General features: G+C 48.2%; 1 protein-coding gene across 1 annotated transcript; it reads right to left on the reverse strand.

Annotated features, from left to right (window-relative positions):
- Positions 1–12872: 12872 nt before the first annotated feature.
- Positions 12873–13864, reverse strand: TMSB10 (thymosin beta 10). Its single transcript, XM_021697505.2, has 3 exons — positions 13808–13864; positions 13411–13525; positions 12873–13159 (listed from the first exon to the last, which is right to left on the reverse strand). Exons 2-3 carry the CDS (start codon positions 13508–13510, stop codon positions 13125–13127), a joined length of 135 nt encoding a protein of 44 aa, XP_021553180.1. The 5' UTR covers positions 13511–13525; positions 13808–13864; the 3' UTR covers positions 12873–13124.
- Positions 13865–14334: the final 470 nt, after the last annotated feature.

The following is a 14334-nucleotide window of genomic DNA, read 5'->3' on the forward strand; positions in this document are numbered from 1 at the left end:
CCCCAGGCACTTAGGCTCTGTGCCCTGCCCTTCTACAACCTTCGTCCAGGGCATAGACCCTTTGTCTGAAGGCCCTTTCCCCCCTTCCTCACCTCATTCAAGAGCCAGCTCAAGCGTGGCCCTCCCCTCCGCCGGGTAGTGCGGTACCTCCAAGGCCCACACCGTCAGGACCACCGCACCGCTTCCCGCCAAGGGGCGACTTCACTTTGGATTCGGCGAGAATGGGGCCCCCTGGTGTTCCGGGAGCAGCGCAACGCCGCCGCCGAGCAGGGAGCTGGTACTCTGCGCGATTTAAGTTACGGGGTTCACGCCACGCTGTGGACACCTTCACGGAGGGCCACCAGATGGTGCGCGTCCGGTCTTCTGGGGACTCCGCAGTCATAAGCGGATGGTGACTGGGGAGCGGGGTTACGCACACGTTTCTGGCACTCTTGCATCCCAAGGTTCTCTTTGCTCCAAACGGCCCCTGGATCTCCCGAGTCCAGTAGAGGCCGGCTTGAGGCGCATTTCTACCGCATTCTGCCCCACAGCTGATTCTGATCACCCTTAGCCTCATTTCCTCGCCACATGGGTGATGTTGGCTCAAGAAATTGCTGAGTCATCGGACCCTCTCGTGATGCTTAAACTGTAAAATAACAGACCGGTGCATCCCACTTGTCTGGACCTGCCCTGGATCAGCCTGAGCCTTCCTGGCTTGGGGAGGCCATGGACTAGGCCTGAGGTCCTGGTGGGCCAGACTCCAGGAGAGGTTCTGGAAAGAGCCCCCTCAGCACCCTGAGCCTGTGGGCAGAAAAGGGGGAATCTTCTCCAGGAAGAGCTGGGCATTAGTGATGGGAACAGTCAGTGTTGGCCCAAGAGCTAGTCATCTGTCTTGTTTCTCCCATTAGAAGAGCCTCTAGAATTTGTTTTTGTTTTTTTTTAAGGGGCTGGGGCAGCAATCTAGCGGGAAGAGGGTGGCCTGTGGGGTGGAAGTGAGGGAGGCACCTACAGATCTGCTTTGTGCCTAATAAGGACACTGCTTTTGCAGTTTAATAAAGCAGCAATATTTTCAAGAGATGTCTTTATTGCATTTACATGAAGACGTTATTATAGGTGTTTATTTATGAGGTTGATGTAGATTATAGTGGGAATTACTCCGTTTCACTGTTAAATAATACATTGGCTGTTAGTATGAACCAGATGGTTTTATATTCTATTAAGTAATTCATCTATTATTAGTTTACTAAGAACTTTAAGAAATCAGATATAGCTGTTGAAATTCATAAAAACAGATTTTGGGGCTCATATCAAGATAAATATACTTTTTTCTTTTTGCCAATTAATGAGCTGAATTATGACAATAGATTTCCTGATACTGAAATATCTTGGCATTGTTGTTACAAACTTTAATTAGCAGCATTATAGCAGTATTATTTTAATGTACTTCCTGATTAAATTTGCTAGTATGTATTTTATTTAGAATTTTACAACAATATTCATAGATTTTGTTTTCAGGATCTTTCTGGCTTTGCAAAATGTATTGGTAGACATATGTCCTTTTCTAGCTACTGAAACAAATTTTGAGGTGTTGAAGTTATTGCTTTCTTGCAGCTTTGAAAGAAATCATCTGTGAAACCATCTGGGCCTGGCACTCTACTAAGTTATAACGATGTGCGAAGTGTGCGTGTGTGTGTGTGTGCGTGCGCTCGCGCCCATGATGTTATTCGGTGCATAAAATCTTGTGGATGTTTTAAAATAATGATTGCCAATATTAAACAACACTCTTTAATTGTTCACTGTTTTCTGACTTGAATTTTACTTTGATATTAACACCCTAAGTTTGCCTTTCTGAAAACTGATGTACCTTTCTTGAAAAAATATGATTGAAAATGGTTTTGACACTGTCTGAGAGTCCTTCACACGGATTTTTAAAAGATTTTATTTATTTATTTGAGGGGGGGTGGGGGGGAGGGAGGGGAGGAGCAGAGGGAGAGGGAAGGGGGAAAATCTCAAGCCAACTCCACGCGGGGCAGGGCTAGATCTCATGACCCTAGCTGAAACCAATAGTTTGGCACTTAACCAACTGAGCCACCCAGGTGCCCCCTTCACAAGGATTGTTTTTTTAAGATTTTTAAAAAAATGTATTTATTTGAGATAGAGAGTGAGCAAGAGAAAGAGCAGGAGCAGGGTGGAGGGGCAGAGGGAGAGAGAGAAGCAGACTCCCCGCTGAGCAGGGAGCCTGACATGGGGCTCAATCCCAGGACCCTAAGATCATGACCTGAGCCAGAAGGTGGATTCTGGATTCAGCAACCCCCAACAAGGATTTTTTAAAACATTTATATTTATAGTAAAAACAACAACAACAAAAAATACTCTAGTCTTATTTCTCTTATCTTGAATTATGCTCTCTTTTAAAATAATGCTTCCTTGGGACGCTTGGGTGGCTCAGTTGGTTGGGCCTCTGCCTTCGGCTCAGGTCATGATCGCAGGGTCCTGGGATGGAGCCCCACATCGGGCTCCCTGCTCGGCGGGGAGTCTGCTTCTCCCTCTCCCTCTGCTCCTCCTCCCTGCTTGTGTTCTCTCTCTCTCTCTCTTAAGTAAATAAATAAATAAATCTTTAAAAATAAATAAGACAATGCTTCCTTGTTTAGTCCTTTGTTTTCTTAAACAAGTTGTTTTCTTTGTTTTTCTTAGGTTTTTTTTTTTTTTTTTGGTATTACATAGAATTGAGCTCTGTTGCATATAGCAGAAACCCTCCCAAATTCAGTGACTTGAATATCAGAAGTTTTTTTTGTCTTCCTCATAAAGAAGTCTGGAAGTAGGCAACCCAAGCCTGATAGAGATAGAGGTTCTGAGGTTGGTGCTCAGAACTGAGGCTCCTCCCAGCTTTCTGCTCCACTATCCCTCATACAGTTTCTATCTTTAAGGTGCTTTCCTGGCCCTAGGTCAGGGTGGGAACCTGACTTCTGCATTCTGTGTTCCTTGCTGGAGACAATGCCTGCTGGAATCCAGTGCCTATGAGGATGAAATCACAAATCAACCTCAAGCACTGTGCTGGTTAATTTTTTTTTTTTTTTTAGATTTTATTTATTTACTTGTCAGAGAAAGAGAGAGAGAGAGAGAACAAGCAGGAGGAGCGGCAGGCAGAGGGAGAAGCAGGGAGCCCGACGCAGGACTCAATCCTAGGACCCTGGGATCATGACCTGAGCCAAAGGCAGATACTTAACTGACTGAGCCACCCAGGCGTCCCTCTGTGCTGGCTAATTTTCTGTGTCACCTTGGCTAGACTGTGGTGCCCAATTATTTGGTCAAACACAGTCTGTTGCTGTGGAGGTATTTGGTATGTGATTAACATTTACAATCAGCTGACTTGAAATAAAAGAGATCACTCTCCATAATATGGGAAGGCCTTAAGAACAAAAATTGAGGCTTCCTGGATAGGAAGGAATTCTGTCTTAAGATTGTAACATGAAAGAACTGCTTGAGTTTCTAGCCTGCTGACCTGCTGTATAGATTTTGGTCTTGCTAGTCCCTACAACTGTGTGAGCCAATTCCTTAAAAATATCTTTTTCTCTCTCTCTATGTACACACCCGTATATACATGGGCGGTGTATGTATGTGTGTGTGTGAGTGTGTGTCTGTGCGTCTGTGTGTCTTTAATCTCAGAACCCTTGCCCCAGCCCTGATTTTTTGGTAAGAACATTGGGAATAAGGGCCATGATGACAAAGAAGTTAGGTGTTCTCTACCAGTTCAAGTTTATCTACACCAAGGTAAGACTCATGTAGTTCCCAGGGGCTAAGAAGTTAATATGGAGCCTGTATATGCTAGTTTAGTACATGACTGTGGTGAACAATGATGAGTCTGGCTGCTTAATATCCATTTACCCTGTTCTTAATAATAGTCCTTAATTTTCATTTACAAATCTACTTGAATTTTGTAACTTTGTATGGTGACAGATGGTTAACAAGGCTGATTGTGGCAATCATTTCACAGTGTATGCAAATATCAAATCATTATGTTGTGCACTTGAGAAACTAATATAATGTCGTATGTCAATTATACTTCGTTAAAAAAAAAAAAGAAATCTACTCCATGTCTACTTGATGTTCTTGTGATTCTAGTGAGGCTGACCCATCCCCTAACAACAGGCATAGCATATGACCTAGGTTTAAACCAAACTGTGTCCTGGCCAGTGTGGTTGGGCCAGGGAGGCGCATCTGACCTAGTTCCGACAGGTGAAAGTTAGGTCCAGGCTTTTTTGTTTGAACTGGATGAAGAGACATTCTCTCTTTTCTGCTGTTCTCACACCTCGGAGGAAGGTAGTCTTTGAGCTGCAGCACCTGTATGGTCACGATGAGTGGGAAGGCCATCCCAAGAAGGAAGATGCAGAACTGAAAGATGGAGAGAGAGAAACCAGGTCCCTGTGACATCATTTGACCATTTCCATCAGCCACACCCGAGGCGAAACCTACTCCCTGGATCTCGCTTACATGAGTAAATAAATCCTTCTTTTGCTTAAGACAGGTCAGATATGATTTTTTTTAATCAAAAAATCAAAGAATCCACATGGTTCTTTGCACTCTTCCGTTTTTTTTTTTTTCCCCCCTAAGAACAAGCCAGATCAAATAACCTGGCATCTGAGTAGCAGGAAAGAAAATAAAGGACAGTTTGGCATGAGATAACATTTGGACAAAAACAGTGACTCAAAGAACAGGTTCTTTTTAGTTACCGATGCCTCCAATGAAGGTCTTGGGGCTGCACTGATGCAAGAGTGGGAGCTTTTTTGAGCAGAATTGCCTTCCTAGAGAATAGGATTTCTCCACAATGTGGAAAAATTCTTAGCTATGGGGTGGGTGCTTGACAACTGTAGATAGCATTCATGGGACGAATGGGTTGTTGTTGTTGTTGTTGTTGTTGATCTTCCCATTTATAGCCAAGTCCGTCTGATCTTACTGACTTCTATGAAACACATCAATTTAACATTACAGAGATCAACGTAAATGCCACGGACATTCAGAGTAAAGGCTGAATAACGCCAGGACTGAATCAACAGGGCCATCTCTTCATCTTAAGGGCTCAGCTTCTGAATTTCACTAGAGAGGTAAGAATTAAGCTTGGTACCCATTTAGTTTTAAACCAGAATACAGTGTCCCATGATCCTGTATTTTGTCATGAAACCAGGGTACCTGTTTTTCTTACCTGTGAGGGAATGAGGTCCAGGAGAATCCACTTCGTTTATCCTGAGCAACTACCTAGCCTGCGACCCAGTACTTAGCAGATGCTTAATAAATTGTGGTTGAGTAAGTGGAGAAAGCAATGGATCAGTGAATAGCGGTAGCTTCTCCACTGGGGCTGGCCCTACCTAGCATGTTGATTCTGGCCGACCCTGCTGCTTTTTCCCACCACGAGCTTCCACCCAGCCTCCCACCAGTGGCAGCTTCCAGGGTTTAGCCTGATGTGGGTTCACCCTGCCCTTCCCTGGGCTCAGTGCCAGAGACACCCACTTTATCACGGCCTCATTTTATTGTCTCTCAACAATGTGTTGGCCATAAAACTAATTTACGATACTGACTCAGGGACTGTGGAGTCTCTCTCCAAAGCGCTACCGTGTCTCCCACTGTGCTTTCTGGGAAGTACCCTGCTTATCAAGTTCCCCTCTGGAACTTGAGACACACAAATGAAGTCACACAGACCAGTTCAAGTTTCTGTTTGTCTGTCAGAGTACAACTTCTGTAATTGCCCCCATCATCTGAAGTCTTGCCAGTTCTCCCTCTGCAAAGTGTTTTGTATCTGTCCTGATTTTCTATCCCCACAGCCCCACTGACTGAGCCACCCAGGCGTCCCTCTGTGCGTTAAACTCTTGACAGCTTAAAATTGGCAATATTTACACCATAGAAATCAGCAAATGCTACGGATCAGCTCTTACCTACCTCCACCCTGACTGAGAGCTGGTTGGTAAACACTGATCAGCATGGCACCGTGGATGAACCGGCCTTTCCCTAACTTCGGTCCTCATTACTTCTTGCTTGGACGGGTACAATATCCTCATAACCAGCATCTCTGCACCCAGAATTCCCATTGCAGAGGATCATTGTAGAAGACTTTTTTTTTTTTTTTTTAAGATTTTATTTATTTATTTGAGACAGAGAGAATGAGATACAGAGAGCATGAGAGGGAGGAGGGTCAGAGGGAGAAGCAGACTCCCTGCCGAGCAGGGAGCCCGATGCGGGACTCGATCCAGGGACTCCAGGATCATGACCTGAGTCGAAGGCAGTCGCTTAACCAACTGAGCCACCCAGGCGCCCTGTAGAAGACTTTTGACTGCAAGTAAGGAAACCTAACTACAGATTTCTTAAGTATAAGAAACATGTATTATTTCACATAACAAAATATTCGAAGATAAGGCACTTTCAAGAAACCTCGGCATCTCAAGAGCTCATTATCACACAGATTCTTTTTATTTTTCCACTTTGCCACTGTCAATGTGTTGCACTTCCCTTCACGGCTTCAAGAGAACTGTCATGGTTCGAGAAGGTAGCACATCCTCACACAGTGGCCTGCAATGTTTTTTCTTATGTCCTTCTTAAGGAGCAATTCAGTCTTCTCAGAAATCCCCGAGGCTTCCTTGGGGGTCCCTGACCAGAATTGCAACCCATATCTATTCTTTTTTTTTTTTTTTTTTTCAACCCATGTCTATTTTTTTTTTTTTTTTTTAAGATTTTATTTATTTTTTTGACAGAGAGAGACATAGCGAGAGCAGGAACACAAGCAGGGGGAGCGGGAGAGGGAGAAGCAGGCTTCCCGCAGAGCAGGGAGCCTGATGTGGGACTCGATCCCAGGACCCTGGGATCATGACCTGAGCCGAAGGCAGACGCTTAACGACTGAGTCACCCAGGCGCCCAACCCATGTCTATTCTTAAGTCAATCACTGCAAGGGTAATATTAAAATTACCATGATTGGGCGAGACCGCTAATTTCCAACTGTTTAGAACCAGCATCCCCTTTTGCATCAAGTATTTTATAACACTCCTCCTTCCTGAAATGGAAATCAAAGATAATATAATCTACCCTCACACATACTTTAAAAACAAATCAATACAAGGCCTTATGGGAATATAAAGGTGAAATAAAGGAATAGAATTTATAAAAAATTATATATATGCATTTCAATATATATGGTAAATTGTATTATCATGACTCCCAGGTATTTCCTGCCTTCCCTGTAACAGAATTATACATACCAACTGATAGCATGGGACTTGCTGTGCCTCACCCAATTGATGCCAGGCAGGCTTGCTTTATGATTTGCTTTGGTCAATGGAACGTGAATGGAAGTGCCACAGCTGAGAAGAGCTTGAAAAGCCATTGCATGGCTCTCCATTCCTCTTTTTTTTTCAGAGATAGTGACAGAGATAGTGAGAGAGAGCACAAGCAGGGAGGAGCAGGAGAAGCAGGCTCCCAGCTGAGCAGGGAGCCTGATGCGGGGCTCAATCCCAGGAGCCTGGGATCATGACCTGAGCCGAAGGCAGACGTTTAATGACTGAGCCACCCAGGCACTCCTCTTCTTTCCTTCTGCTGCGACAAGAGCATGTCCCAGGCAGGGGCTACTCCTTTGGCTTGGCTCTCAGAATAAAGACAGGTGCAACAGGCGCAGAGTTTCAACTGATGTCTATATGGATAAGAATACAATTTGTTGTTGTAAGCCATTGAAATTTTTGGAGTTTGTTACTGCAGACGACCTATCAAAAGCTGACTAAAACACTATGGCACAATAATATTCTACAGCTAAAGACGCAATCTGTACTTTGTCCGTTTGCGCCTACACCCAGCCTTACCATGAATCCAGCAGCTTCAAATGTGCACTGATACAATCGCATTGTATCAACAACTCAAAAGCCAAGAAAAATATCACTGTCAGTGCCACGAACTCTTGGGAAAGCTCTGAGTTAAAAAAACAAAAAGGGCATCCCTCGATTTACATTTACAGGCTAGTTGCATTCTTGGAAAATGCAATGTATACTAAATTTGTGCAGAATTCGTTTTTGCTAGATTCACATAATTATAAGGAGATATTTCATCGATACAAATGTGTAGTAATTCATTTACAAGTCCAATTAGGTAAAGTTCAAAAGTAGGCAAAATACAGACATACTGTTAGAAGTGAGGTAGGTAGATGACTATCCTAGGCACTAGGGTGTGTTCAGTTTGTGAAGATTCATCAAGCTGTACACTCATTTTTAAATTTTTAAATTTTTTCGAGCTGTATACTTGTGACCTGTGCATTTTTCTATATGCATGTTATACAATAATAAAGAGTCTTTAAAGAAAGTCATGCAGGGGGTGCCTGGGTGTCTCAGTCAGTTAAGCATCTGCCTTCAACACAGGTCATGATCCCAGGGTCTTGGGATCGAGTCCTGCATTGGGCTCCCTGCTCAGTGGGGTGTCTGCTTTAATCATAGGATTAAAAAAATTGGGGTGCCTGGGTGGCTCAATCAGCCTCTGCCCCTCTGTCAAATAAATAAATAAAATCTTAAAAAAAACAAAAAAGGCATGCAGGGCACAGCACAAATCTTTGATGTGTGGAATTGTCCCATGCCTTGCCGGATGTCTACTATTCCTGAGCCCTGTTTATGAACTGTCAATAGTGTTCCCTAATCATGATAGCCAAACTGCAACCAAACACCCTCAGAAATTTCTATAATGCTCAGCGCCTGGGTGTCTTGTGTTTATACTAATCAAACTTTGCTCCTGGGGCTGGCCCCTTGAAGCTTGTCACCTGCTTCATATCTAAATAAAATTGGGCTGCCATGTGCCATGAAGAAGGTAGGATACGAGGGGATGAGGAGTGGGTCATGGTGGTGATAGTGGTTGGATAGATAATTGTCTTTGTCGGTCACAACATCCTTCACATGCTATCAAATACATCTCAGATCACTTTGTCCCAGCCTCCAAAATCTGCAGTGGCTCTTAACTGTGTACAGGATAAAAAACTCAATGCACCTTCCTAGGCTAATGGTGAGGCTTCTGTTTTCACTGAACCACTCCCTCTCCCTCCTCAAGGTCTTCAAATGCTTTTTTCCCCCATGAAGCAGCCTCCTATCCAGAGTTCCCACTCCTTCATACACCTTCTCTCTAGCATTTACTTCATTCTTTGTTGGCTCCCATCTTGTGGCGCTTCCACAGTCCTAGTACAGTGATAGACCCTCGCTGGATGCTCAGAAAGGCATGCTGAATTAAACTGAACACGAACACAGCCTCTGTATTTCACAGACAACAGCAGTCCAGTATCTAAAACCTTTTAACTGGTTGAGACCCACCGTTGCCGTCTGGATAATATACAGCTTTCAGTCAATAGCCTCGATTATGAATCACCTGTATTTCCCCTCCTTGTAATAGGAGTGTATCCTGAACTGGGCTCTGGGAGGAAAATGAAGATGTTTGGCTTTCTTGCACCATGGTAACTTGCACATACCCATCATGCATGGGCTCTGTCAATGCCCAGTAGAGCCAACATTAAGACCGTGGTGGGGCCTGGTAGCGGCGTGGCTTTAGCGTAGACAAGATGGAGTAGGGGAGGCCAGGTGATATTTCAGCTATAATTCAGTAAGTAAGTATTGAGCATGCATTATGTGCTGGCTTCGATTAATAAGAATCAGTCACTATTCAGTCTAGCCACGAAGTGATGTATGTGTCCAGGTACTGGCAGAGAGGTACAGATAGGAGCTGAGAAGAGAAAGAGAAAGTCTTTGGCTGGGAAGTCCAGGAGGGCTAATCAGAGGAAGTGGTGATTGGTAGGGCCTTGTAGGATGGCTCATGTTTGACCAATTAGAAAAGAGACAGAGGGTCACTCAAAGTGGGGAAAAATATTCAAGGGGGCTTGTTTATACAATTTTCAGCTCTTTTCTCTGAATTAATAGTATATGGCCTTAAAATCTGGGAATCCTTAGCTCTTCATAGGATTAAAAAAATTGGGGCGCCTGGGTGGCTCAGTCAGTTAAGCGTCTGCCTTCGGCTCAGGTCATGATCCCAAGGTCCTGGGATCCAGCCCAGCATCAGGCTCTCTGCTCAGCGTGGAACCTGCTTCTCCCTCTTCCTCTGCCTGCCGCTCTGCCTACTTGTGCACGCATGCTCTCTCTCTAATAAAAAAAATCTTTTCATTTTAGCTTCAGAGCAAGCCTCATTTGTGATTGGACTAGTAATTGGTCCCTGAATTCTCAGAAAGGAGGGAAAGGGTATAAACCAGCAATTCACTATAATTCTCCCAAGGGTGTTGGTATTCCCCTGTGGCAAGGGATAGAAAAGAGAGGATAAGAGGGCCTGGGGTGCCTCAGTGCTCTCTGGTACTCCAACTCCAGGGTCTGGGGCTGTCTCCGCTGTGATTTCCCCGTGATCCCAGGGGATAGATCACTGGGAGAGAGGCGGGGCCAAGGAAGGTGGGCCTCTCTGCCCATACTCGGCCTTTTTGGTCTTAACATTCAGGCCTCAGGATGTCTAGATGTGTGTTCCAGTGCGCAGCTGGGAAGCCCAGACGGGTGGGGGAAGACAGCCTTACCTTATAAACTGTGATGCAGTGTTTAAGACTTCGGAAACGGTAAGTGACCTCCCTCTCCCATCTGCATTTCCTTTCCCCACCTTGCGCTGGCCCCATCCAATCAGCTCATTATCTTAGAGCAGAAAAGCAAAAGCGCCCTAAGGGTCCTCTTGATTTGTGTCTTCTTAAATTCTTAGGAAGAGCGAGGCTGTCATCAGCACCCCATAACCTCAGAACAGGAAGGATTTCTTGGGGAGGGGGTGAGAGAGTCATGGGAATCTTCTGAGAGTAAAGGCACCCTAGGAGATGGGGTTCTGGAACTGCTCTCCAGGGTGAGCCCGCTGGGGTCAGGGAGTCTGTGGGACCCACAGGAAGGGAGCATGCGATTTACATCCCAGATAGAGCCCCAGAGAGGAGGTTGGGGCCACAGAGGCCTCAGGTGTGGCTGCCCAGTCAGGATTCATCGTGCCCATAAGGGGCACCCATGGAGCTCCCATGGTGGAGGGTAGCTTGGGGAGGGGGGGGGAAGGAGGCACCCTTCAGCAACCAACCTTGTAACAGTTGCCAAGTCCTTCAAATCGGCCTCCTCCATCTCCTGCCTTCTCACCCCTCATCTCCCTGCTGCATGCTCACTCCACTCCAGCTGCTTGTTCTTCCTCAGATCGTCCAGCACACTCTTACCTTAAGGCCCCTGCATTTGTGTTCCCCCTCCTGGAACCTCTTATCTTACCCAGAGGCCTCCCTTGACTGCCCTATTGAAAACCGCAGTGGTGCTTCCGCTCCCTCTCCCCGCCCAGCACACTTCTCCCCTTCCCTCCCCAGCCCTTTTCTCCAGAGCCCTTCTTACCAGTAGACCTAGTGTGTTCCTGTTGGGAGGCTGCAGAGATTTCTTCTGTTCCCTTTTCTTTAACCTCCCAACAAGAGACCCCAACAGGGTCAATTATGCTCAAATGGTAAAGGCTCATGAAATCTCATGAAACGTTTGACACAACAGATGTTCCAAACCTTGGGTTATGTAATCCCCAAAAGCATACCCCTGGTCCCAAATTCTGGCTCCAGTACTCACTGGCTGTGTGACTTTAGCAAATCCCTAGTCTCTTTGACCTTAGCTTTCCCCATCTGTAAAATGGGTAATTACACTGCTTTAATAGAGTTTCTGAGAACTAAAAATCCTAACACAACGTGTGGCTCACAGCAGACACTCAGTAAAGGTTAGTGTCCTTCCCCCCGGCCCCCCACCCCAGGGAGGGGGGCTGTTTCTCTTCCTTATCCCCCCACCCTGACAACCCCACCCCACCCCAGGTACACTTACCCTCCATAGCCCAGGTCTGTCAAGTCACTCCTTTGTGCAAAATGGGCAGTGGCCCCTCAGCCTAGGTGTCCCTGCTCTGGTCTGCTGTGGCGGCCTGTCTCACCCACCAGGATTTTAAGTTCCTGTGGACAGGGATCACACCTCATTCAAATTACTTGCCCTCACCCAGTGTCCAGCCCTCTTCTGGTCAGACAAAAATGTGGGACAAATCACTAAGCAATGTGTCCTCACCTCCCTTTTTAGAAGAAAACTTCACCCCTGGAATCATAAGCCAGTTTCTTTTGTTCCAGAATGCCCTGCAGCCTCCCCACCTCCCATCCACTACTCCCCTCTGGGTTGGTCCCCCTCTCCTCAGGGGTCTAGAGGGTGTGACCCTGCGGGGCTGGCTGCCAGCCTAGCCCTCCCTCCACACACCCACCCTTCCTGTTGCCCCCAGCACCGGAGGCTGCTCAGCCCAGAACTCCCTCTAACGGCTAGCTTTTGTGGAAGGTTCTGCACTAGGGTTGAAAGACAAAAAGCTAGGCTGTCCCCTCCAGCTCTGATGTTCCTGCTGTGGTTTCCCCTGGATCCTGCCTTTGTTTTCCTTTTTTAAGTTCCAAGAAAGCCTCCAGGAGACTTTTGTGACCTCACCCAATTTCCAACATTCCGGATTTAGTTGCTTACCCCTTTCTTCTCAGACTTTAAATCACTGTTCTCTTTCCGGGGGTGAATCAGAACTATGAGGCCAGAGAAACAGTGGGACGGTAAAAGCTTATCAAAAACAAATCCTGCTCCCCTGGAAAAGCATTTTTCCCAAAGAGCTTCCAAGAATGACAAAGTGAGGTTACATTTTACATGGAGTGCATGAAAACCAAGAGCTAAGCAGCTAATAATAACGCACAAAATCTCATGGAGAAGCAGGTAAAATCAACATTAAAAATGGTCCCTCCAAACCGGCCGTTCCGCGACCCCCTCCCGCTCTGCGACAGCAACTCGACTCCGGCGCGTGGGATTTTGCTGCAGCGACACTGCCCACGCGTTCCCAACTAAGACTCAGACCACGCCAGCCATGCCACGAGGTGTGTTTTATTTTCATTAAACATACAAATAATTTGCTATAATATCCCAGGGCAAACCGGAGAATTTGGCAGTCCGATTGGGGAGGGTCCCCTCAGAGACCCGCAGGCCGGTGGCGTCGGCACGGAGTGCCCGGGTTCACAGTGCAGCTTGTCGCTCGTGTCCATCTTGCAGGTGGCTCTTCTTCCTCCACATCACGACTGGGGTGTCTCGAAGATGACGGGGGTGGGGAATCCTCTAGGTTCTTAGGAAATTTCACTCCGCTTCTCCTGCTCAATGGCTGTAGAGAGAAGGAAGGCGGCACTGGGGGATGAGGACACCTTGCAACCCCCCAGCCGAGGAACCCACGAGGTCTGGGTCTGAAGAAAGAGGCTTGGGGCTGGGAAGACATGCGCTTCGTGGAACAAAAAGGGGGCCGGGGCCGCAGGGACCCGGCGCCGTGGTCAGGTGGGGGTGGGGCGGGGTTCTCGGAAAGGGCGGGGGGGGGCCTGGGCTGGGGGCACGCGGACCCGGAGGCGGGGGTGCACTCACTCTCTTTGGTCGGCAGGGTGTTCTTCTCCTGCGTCTCCGTTTTCTTCAGCTTGGCCTTATCGAAGCTGGCGATTTCCCCCATGTCCGGCTTGTCTGCCATTTTCTTAAAGCGATCCTAGTGGGCAAAGCAAGGCGGTTGGCCTGCGGCCGGGGCCAGCGTCCCCTCCGCCTCTCCGCCGACGCCTCTCGACGTGGCACTCGGCCGGGGCGTTCCCGGTCCCCGCAGGCCGAGGATCTGGGCGCGTCCCGCACCCACCCCACCCCCCCAGCCCCAGGGCGTGGTCCATCGGCCGGGCGTCCCGTCGGGGAAGGGCGCCTGTTGCGGCCGCCGCGCGCCGGCCAGGTTCACCAGCTCCGACCCCACCCAGATGGGGCCCCCGCCCTAGGCAGCGCTCACCGTGGAGTTCCGCTCCGAGCCGGCGCCTGGTGCTCCCACTCGCGTTGCTGCAGCAAGAGACAAAAGAACGGCGCCCGCCCCTCGTCTTATATACGCCGCGCCCCGCCCCGCCCCTCGCCCGCCGCAGCGGGGGCGGTGCTGGAAGACGATGGGCGGGGGCGGGGGCGGCGCGGGCCCCTTGCTTCCCCGCCGCGCCCTCCGCTGGGCTGCCTCGCGGGCTGGGCGCGGCTCTTCCTGTCCCGGTGGGGGGTGGGCGGGAGACCCAGCTCCCTGCGCCCCCAGCTCGCCTGGCTTCGCCGTGGAGGCTGTGGGCGCTGCCGGGTGGGCGCCGGGCCCTAGCTTTCCGTTTGGGGCTGCGCTCCCCTCCCCGGGAATCAGCTGCTCAGCTCCAGACTGGGCGTGGGGGCCGGCGGGGGAGGGGTGTGTGGTGTGTATGTGTAGTATGCAGTTGTAGGTGTGGATGGATGTGCGGCCTTGCACGCGTGCTCTGCAGTAATCCCTGCTCGCAAGAGACCCCCCCATCCCTG

This window comes from Neomonachus schauinslandi, chromosome 10, assembly GCF_002201575.2.
Source record: "Neomonachus schauinslandi chromosome 10, ASM220157v2, whole genome shotgun sequence".
Classification (NCBI taxonomy): domain Eukaryota; kingdom Metazoa; phylum Chordata; class Mammalia; order Carnivora; family Phocidae; genus Neomonachus; species Neomonachus schauinslandi.